Source organism: Calliphora vicina, chromosome 1, assembly GCF_958450345.1.
Source record: "Calliphora vicina chromosome 1, idCalVici1.1, whole genome shotgun sequence".
NCBI classification, from domain to species: domain Eukaryota; kingdom Metazoa; phylum Arthropoda; class Insecta; order Diptera; family Calliphoridae; genus Calliphora; species Calliphora vicina.
Window position 1 is genome coordinate 158,613,320 of NC_088780.1, and position 23,196 is coordinate 158,636,515.

At 29.1% G+C, this 23,196-nt stretch overlaps 2 protein-coding genes across 3 annotated transcripts in view; one reads left to right on the forward strand and one right to left on the reverse strand.

Moving 5' to 3' along the window:
• Positions 1-22,217, reverse strand: part of snu (snustorr) — a 121,874-nt gene extending 99,657 nt beyond the window's left edge. Inside the window, exon 1 of one of the 2 annotated variants that reach the window (XM_065516396.1) lies at positions 21,911-22,217. In XM_065516396.1, coding sequence (XP_065372468.1) covers positions 21,911-21,930 — 20 coding nt within the window. In that variant the 5' untranslated portion in view covers positions 21,931-22,217. The remainder of the gene's footprint in view (positions 1-21,910) is intronic. The other variant, XM_065516399.1, reaches the window with a different exon arrangement.
• The window catches only part of Map205 (Microtubule-associated protein 205), a 395,519-nt gene continuing 386,001 nt past the window's right edge, over positions 13,679-23,196 (forward strand). Inside the window, exon 1 of the mRNA XM_065516395.1 lies at positions 13,679-13,692. The gene's annotated coding sequence lies outside the window, so the exon portion shown is untranslated. The remainder of the gene's footprint in view (positions 13,693-23,196) is intronic.

A 23,196-nucleotide genomic window follows, 5' to 3' on the forward strand; every position in this document is an offset into this window, starting at 1 on the left:
TACATGATTTAAAAGGTTTTTTCTCTAGATGTGCACAATATACAAAAATATTTAAAAATTCTTTCCATAAAAGTGTTAACAAGCGTGTTAATAGTGGTCGAATTTGGGCCATCAGGCGATCCTAGTAAACCTAAATATCTCTTGAACTGAAACAGATAACTTACATAAGTATGCATGTTTTTTGTAGCTCTCCTTAAGGACTATTTATATTTTAAATTTCAGCTCATTCGGATCATACTTGGATTTTTAGTGATTTTTAAAAAAAAAAAAAAACTGAGACCCGAGATGGCGTGTAATTTTGCTAATTAAGTGTAAAGGGCTTTATTTACAACTTTTGTATCTTTGATGACCCCCACTGAAATTTTCCTGCAAACATTTTAGTAGAATATTTTAATCCTTAAATGTCCTTTTTGAAAGATTTTTTTTTTATTTTCACGAAAAAAGGGTCAAATTAACCCCTACAGAGAGAAGATAGAGATTAAGATCTTCCACAAAAATGATCCCCATACAATTCCACAATATAACTCTGACAATAAGAATTCTCTCAGACATTAACCTACAACATTTTTTTCAGTTAGTATAATGCTACCTTCGATCAAAAAAATTAAAACTTTGACCCACTATAGAAAAAAATTCAGACCAACTGGACTATTTTTATTCTACAAAACTGATATACTCAACATGCCCTTTCAGAATAATAAGGTCGCTCTTCTGTTCCAATTAAAAAGTCTCAATTTGTTGGACAGTGTTATTAATGTAATAAAGTTGGACTTTAGTTAGCACTAACATACAGTGAAGGGCAAAATATTATACAATTGAGCATTATTTATTTTAGTAAAATTTTAAGCATTTCTAATGCAGCATAAACGAATTACATTTTCATCAGCAATTTCCGTTTTATATTTATTTATTACTTTTACCCCTCACTGTTTGCAATATTAGATTATTATACGATCATACATACTAAGTATAAATATGATATAAGGAACATTATCTTAAGGTTTGTTTCAAAGTAAAAAGTTCATTTCATAAAAAAGTACAAGTAGCAAACTTACAGCTAAAAGGGGGGTCAGACGGCATGTATTGCTTGTGTTTTGTGCCATGTATTGGGACATTTTTCCATATGTAAACATATACATACCGTGTGATCCATATGAAACTTTGTGTATGTAAAATACATGTGTATTACTCGTGACATTTTTGAAATTAGAGCATGTTCTATTTTCGTGTGTATAACAGTGTTGTATTTTGAAATACAACACTGTGTGAGTGCAAAATAAAAAAACAAAACAAAAAAGAGTAAAGAAAAATCATAACAAAATAAGTTTCATTGCATTGAATATATTTATTGTTATTTAAAAATATTTTAAATAAATATATTGTTAAAAAGAATAAACATATAAACTAATAGAGGTTATGTCACATGCAATTACATATGTACGTTTGAACGTGGAAATTATGAATCGTATGTATATCGTGCATTTTGACATACACATGGAATTCCATATGTATCGAATACTTGTCCCAATACACAAGCAATACATGCCGTCTGACCCCCCTATAAGTATGACTACATTTTTGTTTTAATCCAAAAAAAAAAACTATATATTAAATGCCCTGATGTTTCTTTATAATTGCCGAAAACTTTAATTAAACATCTATACAGCATAAGTTACATTATTCCAAAACATGTACAATGTACTTCATAAAGTCTTTCAATTCGTCAGTCAGTCAGTCAGTTATTCAGCCATATCAAAAAAGCCATCAACACTTTAACAAGCCTTTAAAATGGTAAAATAAAATCATACTGCCGACAACGACAGCACAGCAGCAGCAGCAGCACAAATAACAACAACAAAAAGTTTAGCGCATGACTGACCTTGAAAACATGAAATTTTAATTTTTCAAAAAAAAAAATAATATAGTCAAAAGAAATAATTTAAGCAGCCACCACAGCAGCGACCAAAGAAGAAGAAGTAAGTCTAGCTCTAAGTAATACGAATGTAGTAAAGACTAGAGATGAGCAAGTGTTGTGTTTTTCTACAACTTACAAGTGATGGTTATTAATAGTTAAACACGAAACTCGAACATCACTTGTTGGCAGGCTTGCCAGTCTTGGAGATTTGTCCCCAAATATAGGGGATTTGGAAGTTTTTTGGGGACAGAAAATTTCGTTTGGGGACTGGGGATTTTATTGAGGATATTTTGAAATATTTCGGCGATTTTATGGGGATAAATTATTTTGGATAGGTTTGTATTTATTATCGGTAATAGAAATAAGTTACTAATAAATGAACTTTATTTCATTGTTTTTTAATAAAAAATGGAGATGTTTAATGCTATTGAATGTACGTATCATAACATATAATGTGATACAATCTTTAAATCCAAACCAGCATTTCCAAAAAGTTATCTAATTGCCGAATTTTTTATGCAGATCAAACAAATTTCTATGGTAAAGTAAAAGTAACGGCTATATGCCAAAAAAAACACAATTTTGTTAACGAACACTTTAGCTTTAAAACCCATTTATAAAAGTATTGTATGTAAAAACGTTTGTTAAAGGCGTAATAACTAATGTACTGATTTTTGTCTAAGCTGGCAATGCTTCTCATTTATTTCCCCTTTTTCGTTGTTAGTGGTGCTTTCAATTAGGATAAAATATTCGTTAATTTTCTTTTTTTCATTGATTGTTTTTAGTAATAATAAATGTTTGAAGATAACAACTAATTTTTAGAGAAAAAATGTATATCTGATTCTAGTAAATTTATATTAAGCTAAAATGTATTAAAATTATTATTTAAAGTATTCGAATGACGAATATTCTGTGATAAAATAAGCATCACTGTTTTATAATTTGTTTTATTAATTTATTTTTATTGACATTTTGTTAAATTTTAACAAAATTTAATGAATTTCTATGTGGAAACACATAGTTTTAATTCCAGAGTGGGTATATTAGATTCTGTGGACCTTCTTACACAATGTTTACACATTTTATTACTATATGGCGTTGCAGGTTAAAAGTAAATAACAAAAATGCCAATCAAACTCACTTGTGAACCTCATATAGTTCACTGCCGGAGGAATATCAAACAAAATCATATACTATTAAAATGGAACTTAATCGCCAGCGGAGTGGAAATTGTGTTTAGCAATTGCAATAGTATCGTCTACTATTCCAAATTTATCTTTAAAATCCTCTTTTTTAAGATAAAAAGTAAAAAGAATTCCTTAAAGTAGGTTTAAAAATTATAAAATTTTTACATTTAACAATTGTTTATCAAAGGTATTTTAAGCTATTAATCGTTTATGAATACAACTTTATGAAAATTTTCCTATAATTGGTTTATAAACCTTTTGTAAATGTTTATGCATATGGCTGTAAATTTATAATTATTCGACTAAATCATTTGTTAAAAAAGATACCACTACTAATTTTACACAAGATTTGAAACGATGTGTTACGAGATGTAATGGGAAAAAAATGTTCAACCAACTGAAATGAATATTTTTAAAAGAACTTTGACTATTTCATAAGAATTTTGGGTTCGAAGGAACATTTTTAATATTATAGCAACTTATTTGATCGGTTATTGACCGATTAATTTAATATGAAGTTTAGTTTTTGTGAAAATTTCAAGAAAAACTATATTTGGGGATTTTTGGTGATATTTTTAATTTTGGTTTGGGACAGCGATAAAAAGTACCTAGCATCCCTGCTTGTTGGGTGTCCATTAGTGTGTCCCAAAAAAATTTTGGTGTGGCTCAAGCATACTTTGAAAGCTTATTGGGTAAAGTATTTTTGAGATTTTTATCAGATTTTTCGGAAGAGATTTAGAGGTTGCTCAAATCGGGTTTGTCAGCCTTTTTTTTGAGTTTTCTTCATAACGTTGTCAAAAATACCAACGATTTTCTTTACTTTTGAGGAAACATTTTAAAAGAAGAATGTCCAAGCTTTATTTTTGTGTGCAAAAACTATTAGTTTTTGCAATGAATTGGTTCATTAAGGTGACCTTCATTACAATTTTTCGTAAATTTTCCATAAATTTTATAAATAACGCTTTATAACTTTTAAAACTTTTATGAAAATGAAAAAAACTAACAATGCAGTTTGACAGATCAATTAATTCATAATAATTTAGGGACAACTGGCCTCTATTGATGTTTTTGGCCTTTCATTAAAGAGGATAATTGAATTCACATGAAGCTTGGGCCTGTTGTGGAGAAGTTGAAAGTTGGAATGCATGGAGCCTCTTTGATTTCCTGCTTATATCCCAATTCACATCAATATATCTGATATAATGAAACCACAAACTTATTTTAACCAAAAAAATCTAAGCAGTCGTGGTTTTTTGATTATAACCCAACTATTTAAGAACCGATTTTTGATTTCCACTAAAAAGAAGAGTACGAGTACCGAATATTCAGTTTCGGATTAAACAAAATAACGGCCTAATACCAGTATTCGAAACTTTAATCAAGCAAAAAAAATATAGATTATGGAATTTTAAAGGCTATTTGGAGAATTCAAAAAGCATGATTTACAATAGATAGCTACCCATTATAGTGTAAACAACAAAGTTTTTTCATGCTTCGAAAATGTTGAATTTGGTACCAACTAATCGTCATATGCGGGAAGTTTTGCTTTACTTATTTAATTTGAAAAAAGTGACGCACACCGATTGCTCACCAAAGCCTATGGTAAATGTGTTCCATCGGTTTCAATGTACGAGCAAAGGTTGGTTCGGTTTAGAAGTTTTGATTTTGATCCGGAAGACAAAGATCGCCCAGGCCAGCCAAGACCAGCTTTACCTCATGAAGATTGTTGTAAAACTTATCAAGTGTTTGCAAAATCATTGGGATCTATTCAAGCAGCAATTTCAAAATGTTTGCAAGCAACGGGATTCATCCAAAAGCAGGGAAATTGGGTACCATTCGTATTGAAGCCGAGACCTTGAATGACGATTTTGCATTTTCGTAATGCAGAAAATAATTTTTTCACCGAATCACTACTTTCGATTAAAAATGGATCCATTACGATAACCCGAAGCGTAAGAGACCGCATGTGAAGCCGACACCAAAGCCAAATATCCATGATGCTAAGGTAATGCTCTGTATTTGGTGGGAGCAAAAGGGTTCTATCCATTATGAGCTGTGGCCAGATCATCACATGGAACATATACCAAACGCAAATGATTCGTTTGAAGCCGAAAAACCGTAATATTCCATCATGACAATGCTCGGCGACCTTATGCAATACCTGTTAAAAACTATTTAGAATGAAGTGGTATCTGGTATACGCTTCACCGCTTCAGAACAGAGTATCCTAAATTGGCTTGATTCGTTCTTGGCCTAAAAAGATAAGCATTTCTAACCAGAACGGTGGGAAAAGGTCATAGCTAACAATGGCCAATACTTTGAATTAATTTATATTGTTACGAAATTGTACTTGAATTCAAATATAACGATTTTAAGGGCTGATTTAAAAGTAGCATAATGCTTTCAAATAACAGTGCTGTAATAGCAAACTGTAACATATCTGTGGGCATTATTAAATAAAAGCTTTCAGTTGATTTGATCGTAAGTTGGCAACGCTGTATTCGAATTCGAATATTCAGTTAAAGAACATTGTAGAAAGTACACCACAGATGGCATATGTATTAGTAAGATCTAGAATATTCGAATTTTGACAGTTAAAGAACAATCTAGAGTGCAGATGCCAGTGTTATAAATAGTGGCAGAGGTTGCAGTCGTGAGTCAGTTGATCAGAGACGCTTTTCGAATAAACATCAACTGAGTGCCTTAAAGTGTGTTGTGTTTTTCAAGTAAATTCGTGTACATTGTAAATTGTGTCTGTATTTCTGCGAATTTATAAAGGTGTATAAAAAACATTGAGTGACTATTTAATTCTGTTGTTGTACATTTGAATAAATAAAGAATTGTTACAGTGCTGTAATAGCAAACTGTAACATATCTGTGGGCATTATTAAATAAAAGCTTTCAGTTGATTTGGTCGTAGAAGGTACACCACAGATGGCGTATGTATTAGTAAGATCTAGTATATTCGAATTTTGGCAGTTAAAGAACAATCTAGAGTGCAGATGGCAGTGTTATAAATAGTGGCAGAGGTTGCAGTCGTGAGTCAGTTGATCAGAGACGCTTTTCGAATAAACATCAACTGAGTGCCTTAAAGTGTGTTGTGTTTTTCAAGTAAATTCGTGTACATTGTAAATTGTGTCTGTATTTCTGCGAATTTACAAACGTGTATAAAAAACATTGAGTGACTATTTAATTCTGTTGTTGTACATTTGAATAAATAAAGAATTGTTACCATTTTCAAACTACTAAACGGCTTTTATTTGCAATCAAAAGTATCCGGTTTATTTAAAGGAAATAAACCAAACGTTTTGAAAAGGTTAAAACGTAACAATATTGTACAAATGTTTTATATGTATTGTACAAAAGCTAAAAATTTGAAGAAACAAAATTTTCATTTTTGAGTTATACTCCATAAATAGAATAAAAAAACGTGTATTTTATTGGAAAATTTCTAATCATACTATATAAAACTTTTCCCTCTAAAAAACTGTTCAGTTCAACATGAAAAAACGAATCAATAAAACAATTTCTTACGGAAATTTATAGCACATTTGAAATTAGGTTCATTTCTTGTCCGCCTGACCAAAAAACGGTTTCGATCGGTCTCTACTAAAAAGGAATTCCAAATTTTATGAGTAAATGTAAGTTATAAAGTGAAATTGTTTATATTACAGGCGATCACCAGCTAATTTTAAAATATGTATCTCATGATCGTGAGTGAAATAAAATTACACTCACTGTCTCAACTCTTATTAAAACGATTTAACTTTATTTTTTATTTTTGTGTAAAATGTATATTTGTTAGTTTTTGTCTTTGTCTTTTATGTGTAAAAATAATAAAAATAAAATTTGATTTTACATTTGGTCACAGCATTGAATCGTTTGCTTGATCGTTCGTAGGCGCTGACGCAACTTTTTTTATTTAGTTTTGTTTGATTCAGTGTATTTAGCGCATTAGAGTTTATATTTGGGCAGGCCAATAAACTAAATAAACGCATCAAGTTAGCATATTTAACATTTTACCAACATTTTCAAATCACAACAATAATATTTTTCTATTTTTTTTTTTTATTTTGAGTTTTTAACAAATAGAGTATTTGTTTACTGTGAACGGTCGTTGTTGAGATATTTCATGTTTGGCCTAAAAAAAAACCAAAAAGCATTTGGCAATCCAATTTTATTTTTATGATTTTTTTTTTTATTCAACAAGATGAGTCTTTGGTTACAAGTTGGTTTCAAGAGATGCATAATTTTGGTTTACACAAAATAAAGTGTTTGTAATTATGGGAATTTTTGTTGTTTTTCCTAAATTTTATCTCAGTTAAGTAAATGTGTGAGATTTTTCCTTTAACAAAGATTGCGTATCAATGTCGGTCAATCTGTGAATGAGTGACCCAGTAATGTGTAGATAAAAGTACAACTCAACTATGAGTCATGACTCATGAGTTATAATTTTTGTTTTACCCAGTCGTGAATTTATAGTTTGTTTTTTTTTAAATTCATTTCTACTATTTTCTGTGAGAAAATAATGCAGTTTAAGCTGTATTTAGCTGTTTGCTGTTTTCATTTAGGCCTTTCATTTCAATTAAATTACTTAATCTGCTGTTGCTGTTTATGGATAATTGAAGTGTAATAACAGGTAATTACATGAAATTAAGAATGATTTCAAGAGCGCATTAAATGTTTTTTTTTGTTTTTTGTTTGTTTTCAGTACGATAATAAAATGTATAAAGAAAATTTGTGATAAACGCTAGCAATTGAGTAAGTACGACAGGGTACAGTGGAACGAACGCAACCAAATGAGAGAAAAAATTTATAGAATAGAAAAAACTGTATTTGTAAAAAAAAGGATACCGTTCTTTTGTGACCCTGATTTTATATGAAAATATCTTTGAAATTTGAGCACATATTTACTAATGTTTTTTCTACATTTAAGATTTTCTTCAAAAAGTCGGATAACAAAATATGTTTCCTGAAGAAGGCCAAATTTAACCTTAACCTTCTAACCCGCAAACTTTAGAAAGCTAAAAAAAGAAGTGGTCGAATATTTTTTTTAGGGTAATTATGACCCAATAAACTCAGAAAAGCCATCAGCAACTAATTTGCAAATTAAGTTTAGGAACCAGGTGCAAAAAGGTGAAGAGTCCCTCAAGGCATTGTTGTCGGTATAGGAGTTAAAAAAAATTTTAAAACGATTTTATCGAAAAACTAATGAAAAAGAACTAATAAAAAATATTTCGAATAGATCGGAAGACTTTGATTAAAAAAAAAAAAATCGTACACAAAATTTCACGTGCTAAAATTATGACATCACTCACAAAATAGCTGACAGAACAAAAACTTATAGTCAGAATGCATTTCGAAAGTCACAGTTAAATTAAAAAAAAAGTAAGAATGCTATATTCGGCTGTGCCGAATCTTTTATACACTTCACCAAATTATACTTAAAAATATTTTTATTTAAACAAAATTAAATTGTTTTTCTTTAAAAATTTTTTTTAAGTTTTTTCTTTAAAAATAGTTTTTAAATTTTTTTTTAAATTGTTTTTAAAATTTTTTTTAAATTTTTTTTTTAAATTGTTGTTAAAAAAGTTAAAAAAAATTAAATTTTTTTCTTTAAAATTTTTTTTTTTAAATTATTTTTTGTTGTTTTCAATTTTTTTTTAATTTTTAAAAAAATTTTTTTTGGGAAAAAGAATTTATGAAAAAAAAAATTTTTTGATATAAAAAACTTCGGGTTAAAAAATATTTTTCCCGATTTTGGCCCATTGTAGGTCCAACTTACTATAGCCTTATATACATCGTTGCAAAGGACTTTCAAATATCTATCATTAGATATCCATATTATCTATATTGACTTAGTAATCCAGATATAGATCAAAAATCTAGATTGTCCCGGTTTTTCCTTATATCTAAGCCATTTTTGGGTCGATTTTATCGATTTTAAATATCAACCGATTTGGAAGAATTCCTGACATATTGATGTATGAATCATGTATGTAAGTTATTTGGGGGCTACGGAAAGTTGAAATCAACATACAGACGGACAGACGGACATGGCTAAATCGACTTCGCTATCTATAACGATCCAATATATATACTTTGTGGGGTCGCAAATTTGTCATTACAAACGGAATGACAAACTTATATATACCCTTCTCACGATAGTGAAAGGTATAAAAATTATAATTTATTTTTAAGATAATTGGTGTTTAGTAATACATGCCTTTAGGCCCTATTACGGGTTAGAGGGTTAATTGCGTTACAATTCGTTGAAATATCTTTCAGTTGACATATTGGACATATAAACAACTTAGCATCCGAGATATAAGCAAAAGTATTTGAAAATTTCAAGCCACAACCACTCGCAAGTAGGCGTGGCGAGTAAATAATTGAAATTGCTTGTATGTACTTACAATTATAGAAGAAGTTCAATTTTTGTTAGCGACCTGAATAATTTCACTAGAACCGAAAAACCGCTTCGTTTAACCAGGTATGGAAGGATTAGGATGATTATGATTAAAAGTTTTCATTAGGAGCTTTGAAAAAGCTAATTTGTTGTAAAATAATCGATTCATCGAAAAGCTGGGAAATTGGGTACCATACAAATTGAAGCCGATAGACCTTGAAAGAAAACGCTATAAAAGAAATTAATTTTTCCACCGAATCATTACTTGCGATAAAAAATGTATCCATTACGATAACCCTTAGCATAAGAAATCGTATGTGAAGCTTGGCCAATCAGCCGAATCGACACCAAAGCCGAATATCTATGGCGCTAAAGTAATGCTCTGAATTTGGTGCGAGCAAAAGGGTCATAATTATGGCTGCTAAAATTTTGACAGACCATCACATGGATTCGTTTGAAGCGAACATTGGCCGAAAATCGCCAATACCTGTTAAAAACTATTTAGAATGAAGTGGTTGGGAAGTTTTGCCTCACCCGTCTTATAGTCCAGATCTTGCCCCATCCAACTACTATTTGTGCGGAATGCTCTCTCTGGAATACACTTCTCTTTGAAACAGAGTATACGAAATTGGCTTGATTCGTTTTTGGCCTCAAAAGATGATCAGTTATTTTAGCTCGGAATCCATATGTTGCCAGAAAGATGGGAAAAGGTCATAGCTAACAATGCACAATGCCAAAAATAGAGGGGAAGTTTTTAACCCGTCTCTCTTTCATACTTAGTAGAAGAATTCATTTTATTTAAATTTCAATGTAAAACCACCAAAAAATATTAATGGGTGTATGACTTAAAAATGCGTAATTTTTTTAAATTTTAATTTATATTTTGAAACATTTGTTCAATATAAATTCATTTGAAGTATTGCCCATTGCACAGTGGTTTAGAAATAATTCAGTATCTCGGGAACTGTTGGAGATATTTCTCATGGTTGGACCAGATGTGCTTTCGAGTTGATTTGCGTAACCCCTCAATGTTGGTCACCTCGAATCTCAAATGTTTTAAGAAAAATCGCCAAAAAGTCAAATATATAAAAAGTTCGAGCTAGTTTAAAAACTAATAGAGATAACCTACATATGTAAGCGTAGTTTTAGTAGATATTTTAAGTCCTATTTATATTTAAAACTTCAGCTCATTGGATCATAAATGGATTTTTGGCGAGTTTTTAAAAAAAAAAATTGAGACCCAAGATGACCCACTTTGAGGGCGTAGCCCCCATTAGCGCTAGGAGGATGAACAAAGTAAATCAACTCAAAAACACCTCAACTCCAACCCTGTGAAATTTCGTAACAATATCCCCAATAGTTCGCGAGATACTGAATTATTTCTAAACCACTGTGCAATGAGCAATACTTGAAATTAATTTATATTGAACAAATGTTTCAAAATATAAATTAAAATTTAAAAAAATTACGCATTTTTAAGTCATACACCCAATAATATTTTATGGTGGGTAAACGAATAGGGGTTTTACATTGAAATTTAAATAAAATGAATTCTTCTACTATGTATGAAAGGGAGAGGGGTTAAAAACTTCCCCTCTATTTTTGGCAAAAAATTGAAACAAAATTGATTGCCATATATAACACTCTGCTACAAAATTGCACTTTTTGTCAGAACTTGAAAAGCGAAAACGCCTAAAACCGTTTTCAAAGATTTTGAAACGCCCTCAAAATTTTGAGATATTTTGAAATAAACTGTTTTAGGGTAGGTCGTAGTACTTTAGTACCTCTAACTCACACATTTTTAGACCAATTTCAAAATTTTAAACAATTATGGATAGACAAAGAATTAAGCTTGCGTAAGTTTTTATAAAAAGTTTCGGTTTATTTTTTATTTTTTTTAATAATTTTTCAAATTCAATAATAGTTATTTTAATTTTTTCTATAAAAACCTATTTTAAAGACAACTTTATATGCGAAAAAATGAGATATTACTTGTTAAAATCGGTTTATATTTGCAAAAGTTATTAAACTTTTTTGAAAAAAGTTCGAAAAAATTTACCTTTTTAAATTCAAAATTTTACAAATATTTTTTTTTCTACAGTTTTTTGTGTTTTTTTATTCATATGCGCTGGGGGAGAAAATACTAAAAATGGTGTTAATTAAAAGTTGAATAACTTTTAACAATTTTAATCCGATTTGAATAATTAAAATAATGTTTTATTTCTAAATTTCCTATATATGTTGGTATAAAGTTTTATAAACTTTCATATCAAAATAAGCAATGAAAAGCGACTAAATCCAAAATCGCCAAACTGAGTTTAGGGTTTTACTACCCTTGGTAGTAGAGTCGAACCTATGTATACTGTCATGAACGTGTGTTTTTCCAAAACTCTTCATTTGTTGCACAGTGTAATAAATAAAAGAAAAAAATCTCTTATTTGTCCAATTAATTACACAAATTAGTAAATTATTAAAACCTAATAGGCATCAAAACAATGATTTAACATAAACAATAGATTTCCGAGAGTGTGTATGACATTTTGCCTCATAAAACGTCAATGTCAAAACAAAATTTCACATCACATCTCTTAAAATCACATTCACACCTTTGCTTAATACCAATAACCAAAACACAAAAACCAACTTAAAAATGATTAATATGATTTTTGTTCCACATTGCATACAACTCGTACTTACAGCCATAAATAATAATAATACAAAAAAAAAGTACCAACAAAAAGGGGCCCCCATGAAACGCATGTGTGCAGGTAAATTTAGTACTCGTATTTACCAAAAATGTCAAACATTTAGTGACACAAATAAATATTAATCATAAGAGAGAGAAAAAAAACATTTGTGTGTAAATTGGTCGGTTTTGTTTGAAAGTTAAACCAACAATTTTCAATATCTTTTACACAAACTGCACTCAGTTGAATCAGTTCAGTTGAGGTTCATTTCACAGTTCTGTGTTGTTGTTTATTTGTGTTTGTGTATTTCTGTTTTTTTTACTCAGCTGCAGAATAAATTAATGTTAAATCTTTTTTTTTTTTTACTAAATTAGTGACTGAACTTGAAACTTTTTTTCAATGCCTAAAGTCTGATGAAATCTTATACACCAAAACTCGCACACACAATTTTGTTTAAAGAAAAAGAAGACAAAAGAGCTTTTTTATTCATATTGTTTTTGTTGCTATTATTGTTATTAAATTAAAAAAAAATATATAAAAATAAATAAAATTATCACTGAAGCAACAACAACGAATATTTTTATGGTTTGTAATGAACTGTGACTACTTCACCTTTTGCTAGTCGATTTTAAAATGACGACTACACATAAGTAGTTACCAGATGATTTAGTCATTTCATGGCAAGATTTCAAAAATAATCTCAATAAACTAGAAATTGAAAATTAAATTTTGTAAATAAGTAATAAATGATTTTGCTAGTTTATTTTGGAAAGTACCAGGGCTGGTTCAATATACAATGGTTTTAATGGAAACATTTTTATGAATGTAAATAACAGTGCTAGGTAAATTCTCAGCGAGTTGTTTAGTTTTCCCTAATTTATTTGACACGTAAAAAACATAAGGTAGACATGTTATATATCAATGGATAGAGGATTTTGTCTACTTTTCAAAAATGTATATAGCTTTTGACAATTAAAAAATTCATGGAATACTTTTTTTAAAAATATAACAAAAAATGCTTTTTATTGAATTTTGCATAGATACAAATTTTTCAAATTGAAATAAAATTTTTATTTATGAATATTTTTTAATGAAATTTCACAGTTATGTAGATTTTTCTATTTAAAATGGAAAAATAGAAACAAATTTTGAAATTTGTTATCAAGTATTCCCAAAAAATTGGATTTTTTCGTTTTTTGGCTATAATATCCATAATAGGGGCGGGGTTATCGGAACCCTTTTCAAAATAATTAAGAACTTATTGGGCCATCTAAAATAGGTTACTATATTTTGATATCGAGTATGCGATTTGAGAATTTTTGCCCTAAAGTTGAATTTTACATAAAAAATAGGTATTTTTTTAATGGACCTGATCCCATTGGTATCAAAAATTATTTTCATTTTAAATATTTGACGTAAAGTTAGCTTTTCAAAAAGTACAAATTCATTATACATCCTCTAAGAAAATTTTTAGATAACTTAAAAAGAATAAAAGTACTTTTTTCCGAAAAAAATTGCGAAAAATCGCCTTTTTTAATTTTTTTTAAATTCAAATGCATGTTACTTTGGACTCAGCCATAATTCTTTCTTTATTTGATATATAATAGATCTATTGTTAATCCTATAAAAGAAAAATGGGTAAAATCGGGGAATATTTGGAACCGCGGTCACCAAAAAACTGGAATAGGGTGGGTAAAAATGTTGAAAATTAAATTTTCAAATGCGAATATCTCCTAAGCTATAAGAGATAATTGATAGCTACGACGAGGTTTTATGTAGTGTTCGACGAGGAGATTATATATGTGTAATTTTTCTAAATTGGAACACAAACGAATAAATAGGATCATTTTAAAAATTGAACATACCCTAGGTGTTCTACTTTGGGAACCCCTGGTCCCGCTCCTGGTGGGGTCTTGAGGTCCAAATTCAAAACTAGTGTTTATAAACCGGTTAACCGGTTAACCGAAAAACCGGTTTTTCTTTGAAATCTCGGTTTTTTGCGAACCGGTTAATTTAAAATGTTGATTTTCGGTTAACCGGTTTTTATCACTCGGTTAACCGGTTTTTAAAATTTAGGTTTAAAATAAAGAAATCTCATGGTTTTGTGCATTTTTTATATTCATTGTACAAACATTATTGGTCTGATTTGAAACCTAAACTGCTGATTTACAATATAAACCTATTTAGATTGATATTTTTAAGAATTACAATGATTCTAAATAGTAGAGGACGATGAGTTTACTTAAAAACTTTTTCAGAATAAATTGCATAATCAAACTATAAAAATCTTAATAATGATTCATTATAAACTTAGTGATGATTTTACCAAACGTCAAGTTGAATTTGATGTGCATACCTTCTATCAATCAATTTGACTTCATTAGTGTGTTTTGTTCTTAAAATTTTATTTTATTATTCATTTCGTTAGCTTAGTGTACAAAGTCCTTTTCAGAAATAACGTTCCAAAATCCATAATTTGAAATATTTTGAAATCTGATAATGGAGTTTTATTAATTATTTGGTATGATTTATGCGTTTGCATCTTATAGGTCCTTTTTTGGGACTTGCTACATTTTCTGTTCCATATCAGAAAAATTTAATGAATAAACCAATAATTAAAACAAGTATATTATATATTTATTAACATACATATTTATACTCAATTCCATTTGACTGAGATAATAATTTTGAAATTTTTACAAAATAAAATGGACTTAGCACTTTTGTATATTCATAGGTATTTAATATTAACCATTCCTGACTACTAAAAACTACAAATTTTAAAGCTGTATATACTTTATTGGACATTTTATGTTTTCTACATATATATGACGGTTAACCGGTTTAACCGGTTTTTTCGATGTCGGTTAACCGAAAAACCGGTTTTCTAAAAAAGCCCAATTTTCGGTTAACCGACAAACCGGTTTTTTAAAAAGTCGGTTTTTTATAAACACTATTCAAAACTTAAACTCGACTACACTTCCTCTTTGCGCATGTGAAATTTCATTCAAATCGACGTAAGGGTTTAGAAGTTACAGATTGTGCGCCGCCGTTTTTGTCGGCTGATAGCGGCTCAAAGTAAGGCCCCAATATTTTTTGAATTTTTCAATTTTTAAATTAAGACTTGTGCAAAAAAATCATGATATGGTGTTGGCCGATCGGAGATTGAAAGGGCGAGAGATTGTGGAAGCCATAGGCATCTCACATGGCTCAGTGGTTTCAATTTTGGAATGATCACTTGGGTGTGAGAAAGCTCTCTTTGAGATGGCCGCGTTTGCTCACACTCGGTTGCAGTTTGCATGACAAAAATCCATGAATTAGGCTACGAAATGCTGGATTTAGTCACGAGTGACTATTTCATAATTCCAAACCTGAAGAAATATCTCGGCGGAAAGCGATTTAACTCCAAGTATGAAATCATCTCACAAAAAATAAATACTGATTTAAAAATGCAAGATTTACAACAGAGCTGTAAATGAATCATTCTTTTTTTATTTTAATTCATTATGTATTAGCTAAATTCGTTTTTAACGCAGTTTTTGTTTTTAATAACTTATATGTATGGCATTTTGAAGGGTACACATCTGTCATTTATTCTCACTTAGTTATTGAATTAAACGTGTTTTGTCGTTCAGCGTATTTCAAAATAAAAATCAGTTCTTCTTGAAGAAACAAACTCCAAACATTGATCAGGCGCGGATACATGACAAGGCTTTCCAATTTTTGTACTGGATATTTTCATTTTGGTAGGAGACATTTTTCATTCCCCCTATAGATTTGCTCTTGAATTTGATTGATTGCAACTCATTTTTGATTCATTAATTTGAATTCCAAATTCTTTTATCTAATTCATTTGAATTAATTCAAAATCAATTCAAATGAATTGGAAATGAATTGCAACTTATTTCTGCCTAATTCATTTGAATTGATTCAAATTTCATTCAATTAATTTTTTGTGTGAATGATTCGCGAATTAATTCAAAAATGAATGATTCATTTACAGCTCTGATGTACAATAGATATCGTATCTTTTTAACGCAGTTTTTGTTTTTAATAACTTATATGTATGTCATTTTAAATGGTACACATCTGTCATTTATTCTCACTTAGTTATTGAACATTAAGCAACGTTTTTTTTGCTTCGAAAATGTAAAATTGTTTGCCAACAAAGAGTCATATTCGCGAAGTTTTGCTTTACTTCTTTAATATGAAAAAATGTGCAACTGAAGCATACCCATAGCTCACCGAAGCTTATGGTGAATGTGTTTCATCAGTTTCAAGGTGCGAGAGATGGTTTATGCTGTTCGGAAGTGGAGACTTTGACAAGGAAGACAAAGATTGCCCAGACCAGCCAAAAAAGTTTGAACACCAAGACTTGGAGTTATTACTACATTTAGATTGTTATCAAACTCAACAAGAGCTTGCAAAATCATTGGGAGCTACTCAATCAATTTCAAAATGTTAACGAGCATCAGGATTCATCAAAAAGCAGGGAAATTGGGTACCATACGAATTGAAGCTGAGAGACCTTGAAAGACGATTTTGTATGTCTGAAATTCAGCTTGAACTCTATTAAAGGAAATCATTTTGGCACCGAATCATTACTTGCGATGAAAAATGGATCCATGACGATAAGCCGAAGCGTAAGAGATCGTGAAGGCAGGTCACCCAGCCGAATCGACGGTGGGAGCAAAAGGGTGCTATCTATTATGAGCTGCTGAAATCGGACCAAACCATCACAGGGAACTAATTGGTTTGAAGCGAGCATTGGACGAAAAACGACCAGAATATGCAGCCAGACATGAAATCGTAATAATTCATCATGACAACGCTCGGCCGCATGTTACAATACCTGTTAAAAACTATTTAGAAAGAAGTGGTTGGAAAGTTTTGCCTTATCAACTTTATAGTACAGACCCTGCCCCGTCCGAATAATATTAGTTTCCATCGATTAAATTTATATTGTACAAATGTTTCAAAATAAAAACTAAAAATTAAAAAAATAAACTTCCGCGTTTTTTTACACCCTTTAAAAAGCATATTTAAAACAATAAAAAAGCAAAGTTTTCTTTGTAATACATCTGGCAATCTTATTTACACGTTTACATTATGTACGTGTATAAAAATACGTAAAAAAAAAATATTGTAAAATAACAAGTTGTTTTTGCCAGAATTCCATTAAAGAAGTCTTAAGTTTTAAGTGGTCAATCAAATATCAGTTTCTTATTGCTGCTGTTGTTGTTGCTGTTATTGTTATTATTATTACTATATTACTTTACTTTAATAGTTGTTGTAATATTGATTTTTCGATGTTTATAATTTTCAAGCGAATTTTTGTGCAATCACTGTAATTATTGACTCTGGAGGTTACTGCCGTTGTTTTGATGTCATTAACAGGTGCTGACCGAGCAGCGGTGCGTTTTTGTTTTGTTTTTGTTTTTTTTTAATTTTATTTTTGTTTTAATTACTGTACTACTGTACTCTAGTGTTTTGATTTTATTGGGGGTTTTTTGAATTTGCCATGAAATATGGATCGAAGTTTTGTTAATTGAAATAATAAAATAAAAATAATCAATTTAAGCGAAAATTAAATTTACAGTTATTAAAGAACAATATAATGCAAATATAAAAGATTATAAAATATTTAATGCAATTATAATACAAAATAGTTAACATGTGTGTAAAAACTTGGAATGATAATATTGACATATATTGGTTTTACAATTATGAAATTCATTTAGATAAATACCCAGCCGACCATGCTGACTTCCTGGTAAAATCGTCTGATTTCCTTATACATCAGAATATGTCGTAATATAGCTATGTTTACATCATTATTTGAATTAAATTTTCTATTAGGAAACAATATTTTTATTTAATTAGGGTATTGTAGGAAGCCAATTAGTGTATAAAATCAGAAATTAAACATGATTTGAGAATCGTTTTGATACAATATTACTTTATTTGGTTATAAAGTAATATTGCATCGAATATTTTAGTACTTGTTTATCTCTAGTATATTGCTAAGATGAGTTTAAGCGAGAAGCTTTTCGATCAATTATGAATATAATAGTTAATGTATATATAATAGTTATGGATGCATTTCCTGCGAAATGCAATTTTTTCGATGCATTTGCTATGAAAAATTATAGACAAATTTTCAATGGAACAAATAAAATATCGATCCTGTTCTAGGTAATATAAAAGTAATTGGTAAATTTTGTATAGATAAACAAGTAAGAGAATATTCGGTTGTGCCGAATCTTATATCACAAAATTATAGTTCAAAATAAAAATTTTAAATATTTTTAGGGAAACAAAATTTTTTACTCCAAAGTTCATTTTTTCGTTTTTTGGAAACAAAATTTTTTCGAATTGTTTTTTTAATTTTTTTTTAATATTTTGCGAAAAAAGAACTTTTGGTGAAAAAAAAATTCCAGAATATATATGTGAAATTTCATGTCCAGTGAACCAACTTTTAAAATCGATGTCTTCCGATCGGGATGAAATTTACACCAAGGCACGATGGTAAATTTCGGCCAAAAATGTTTTTTTTTTTGTTTTTTTTTAATTTTTATAAAATTTTGATGGTAAATTTTTCTTAACACTTCAGAATTTACAGTATTATTATTGTTTTGGCTATAAAGTAACTATATGGTTATTTATAATGCTGTAAAGTCAAAGATTTTTTCTTGTCATTTTAATATTAGAAAAATGTGATTTTTTACTTTCGAATCGAAGTAGCCTGTGCTTTTTTCTTAAAAGTTTTTTTTTTGCAAATTAGCACATGTTTTTATAAAATAGTTAGCAGTTAACCATTCCACGTAGATATTACCGAGTTTTTCCGTGTTCTTTTATATAAAAGTAAAGTGATTAGGAACTAGTTTTAAATCTATAGAAACTAAATAAAAAAAAGTTTGAAAGGCCAGAACAAATTAAAAGAGGCTATTAGTGGTTAAGTGTAAATTACATATAATACTGTAAAGTATTAAGAGTAAGTACTATAAATTTCAGCTGATTTCAGTGCCTTCATATTTTATACATTGTTTGTTTGTATTTTTTTGGTCAATTTCAAAAATTATGTAAGATTGAGAGTTATTTACGTCTATGCTGATTTGGCCAAACCATGTATTTGTATGTTGAAATTTGTTCAATGTATCATTTATGTATGTTATTTTTAATTATAAACCTAATTGAAGCCATAACCTAACTTTTCCGATATTTTCAAAACGTCCATGATTGTTTGGCCAAACCCTGTATATGTATTCCGAAATTTGTACGACCATTTTTTCAATCACTTATGCTATTCTTCATTTTTGGACTAAATTTCAGGCATTTATATGAATAACCTAATTTGTTCGATACTTTTAAAACGTCCATGATTGTTTGGCCAAACCCTGTATATGTAATCCGAAATTTGAATGACCAATTTTTTTTTCGATCACATATTTTATTCTTTATTTTTGGACAAAATTTCAACTTACATGAAATTTTTTTGATACTTTTAGAACGTCCATGCCTTTTTGGCCAAACCCTGTATATGAACATCGAAATATTTATCGATCGATCGGTTATGTTATTCTTAATACAAACACCAAATTTCAAACATTTTTATGAAGAAATAAAGAAGTTATGGATTTTTGGCCGGAATTGACCACCGTGCAAGGTTAGTATTGGATAGTAATTCAGACACAATTTTCAAACAAGATCGATCAAGAACTCTCTGAGTTAGAGGGGGTCAAAATTTGACATTTTGGCAAAACATGTTATTTTTCTCATCCATGTAACTTATTACCTATTGTTCTTAGCAAAATGTGCTCCAAATAGTTTAGCTAAATATTTCCTCATTCTTTCGAAAAAAAAGACAAAATTTTTAATATTTTTTTTCCCGAAATAAAACACTTTTTGAACTTTTTTTTCAAAATGGGCCTTTTTTTTCTTAAAATAAAGCTTAGACATTTTCCTTGAAGACCTATGTGGTCGCTTAGTAGGATGCGAATTCGATATCTATCAAAATAAATGTTTTGTAACTCAAAACACGCAATTTTTTACTTTTATTTTGCAAAATCCACCAAAAAATTTTTTTTTTTTGCTCAAAAGAAAGTTTGAGTCTATTCCTTTAAGACCTATTAGGTGGATTAGTGGGATGCGAGTGGGATATATAGCAAAATAAATGTTTTGTAACTCAAGATATACAATTTTTGATTTTAGTGGGATGCGAGTGGGATAGTATCAAAATTAATGTTTTAACCAGTGTTTAAAAAGCTACGTTAACTAACAAATTTGTAACTGTTGCTACAACTACTGCTTCAAAAAAGTGTATGTAGCGGTAGCAGTAGCATTTGTCTTTTTTCGCTTTCTTGTTTTTTTAAAACTACTGCTACCTTCAAAATATAAAACTCTTAACAGAGCAGTAGTAATAAAACATGAATTGTAAATGGAGTAGCATAAAAATACAAATCATTGCTACTACTCTATATCGAGTTTTAATTTTTAAGGTAGCAGTAAAGTAGCAGTTGATGCAGCAGTTAAGGTAGCAATAAAAGTAGTCAAAAAAGAAAATCTTCAGTCATAATACCAAAATTGACAGAATTAAACACTGTGTGTTGTTTTTGTTTTGAGAGAGTTTGAAAGAATTATTCGTTTTTATTCGTCTCAGATGTTCGTGTTGCTAACAGAAAGATCGTGTTTTCTGTGTGTATAACAAAAAAGCCGAACTTTTGTTTACAACACGACCAACTTACACAAATATACATTCACAACAACACATAATATACTTTTTTGGCTGAAGATTTTTATTTTTGACTTATTTTATTGCTACCTCAACTGCTACTTAGCTGCTACTTCAACTGCTACTTCAACTGCTACTTCTTCTACTACCTCAACTGCTACTTCTATTACTACTTAATTTTAAAAGTAGCAGAATTAATAAAAAACTAATGACTGCTACATCAAAACTTTTTCTTTTTTAAGGTAGCAATAGAAAATAAATTACTCTGCTACTTTTAAATTTTTCTTTTATTAGTACTACTACAACTACTGCTACCAAAATGTGAAGGTAGCTGTAGTAGTAGTAATTATTGACTCCGAGTTTTTATTAATTTTTTAACTAGACTACTTGTATTTTTTCGTTGCTACTGCTACTTGTAGTCTAGTTTTTTAAACACTGGTTTTAACATAAAAATTGTATGACTTGAACTACTTGATAAATATTCCACTCACATCCCATTACGAGACCAAAAAGCTCTTAGAGGAATAGCTAAGCTTTCTTTTGAGCAAAAAAAAAAATTTTAAAATTTCCATTTTGGAAAAAAGTTCAATTTTTCCAAAAAAAAATAAATTTATATCCTCCATAATTTGTTTTATAAACCTGTGATAAAATTTAACAATTTATTATAAACTAGCTGACCGTCCGTCCGGCTATGCTCGGTAGCTATTAATAAATTTTTACTTCGTATGGGAGGTGCCACGCCTATTGCACCTTTTCAATTCTGTCAAAATCTAAACCATCCAGGGAACTACTCAAATACACACAAAAAATTTCATCGAAATCGGCCCAACCATTAAGGAGGAGTTCAGTTACTAACATACGTACAGAATAATTATATATATAAAAGAAGAAGACCTAAAATGTTTTAATACTGGAGAATAAGTAGACAATTCCAGTCAAATACGCTACTATTTACAATATAAAAAATATAGAAAAACTCACCAAATAGAAATCTCATCCATATTGACTAGCTTTATTTGAACACTTACAAACTTTAATTTTCTGGAAAATTAATTGTTTTAAGCAATTGAATTAATTTACAACAAATTGTTTAAATTAAAGTTTTAAGAATATTTTTTAATTCTACACAATATTTTTATTTATTTATTTTTTTTTTGTTTTTTTGAAAAATGCTTTGTTATTTATGTATATTGAAAGATTCTCACTATTTAAAAAAAAAAATATTTATTTATTTTTTTAATTTTTTATTTTTTTTATTTTTATTTTTTAATAAATATTAAAATTAGGATTTTTATGACTTTAACGTTACACGTTACATTTAGAAATAATGCTGGCGGTATTGTCAATTAATATAAATAAATATTTTATTAAAGCACAAAAACATTTAAAGATTTCTTATCTATAAGGAAATCAATTAGAAATATAAAACACTGAAGTAGTAACAATTAATAAATTAAATTGTTGAAAAAGCCATTGTTATTAGAGTTCAATACCACAATAGTAAATAGTTTATGCCAAAAACTAAAAGAGACTTAAACGAATTTAAAACACTTTACACTTTACAATACGTTTTCAAAAAATATATATTCTAATGAAAAATAATATTTTATTCGTCAATTCTAATAGAAAGTCAAACAAAACCAGTTAGTAATTCATACTATTTTCTAATGTTCAAAATATTGAACTCATCTTCTGAGATTTATTTAAATCTTATTGTGTTTTTATACAGCTTCAATCGGTTACACTATTGATCAATTCACAAGTTATGTCATATTGTCATAATGTTCTAATATTTCACGACTCGGCAGCTCGGCTTAACTGACTCTTAGGCGTTCGGCGCAGGTCTCTGCTAACACTATAAACATAACATACAGAGTAATATTATTTTAGGAAATCTTTTTGCTTGAAAGGCAATAACAATATTTTCAAACCATTATGAAGTATTAGAACATTATGACAATATGACATGATAGGAGACCTTGTGAATCGACCAAATATATATTTCAATGTACTGGTTACCTCCATTGAATAAGCCCGTCATTGTTCTACTACTTCAACTTTGAGTGAAAAAACTAGATAAGATACATATGTATATGATAGATTTTTAATATTTGTTTTACAAGTGGATGCTAAATATAAAAATAAAAATAAAACATACTGAAATAAACAAAATACGTAAAATTCGTAAACAATAACAAAATATGAGTCATTTACTTAATATAGAGCGATTTAGTGCATATGCACTAATATGAAAATTTATTACATGT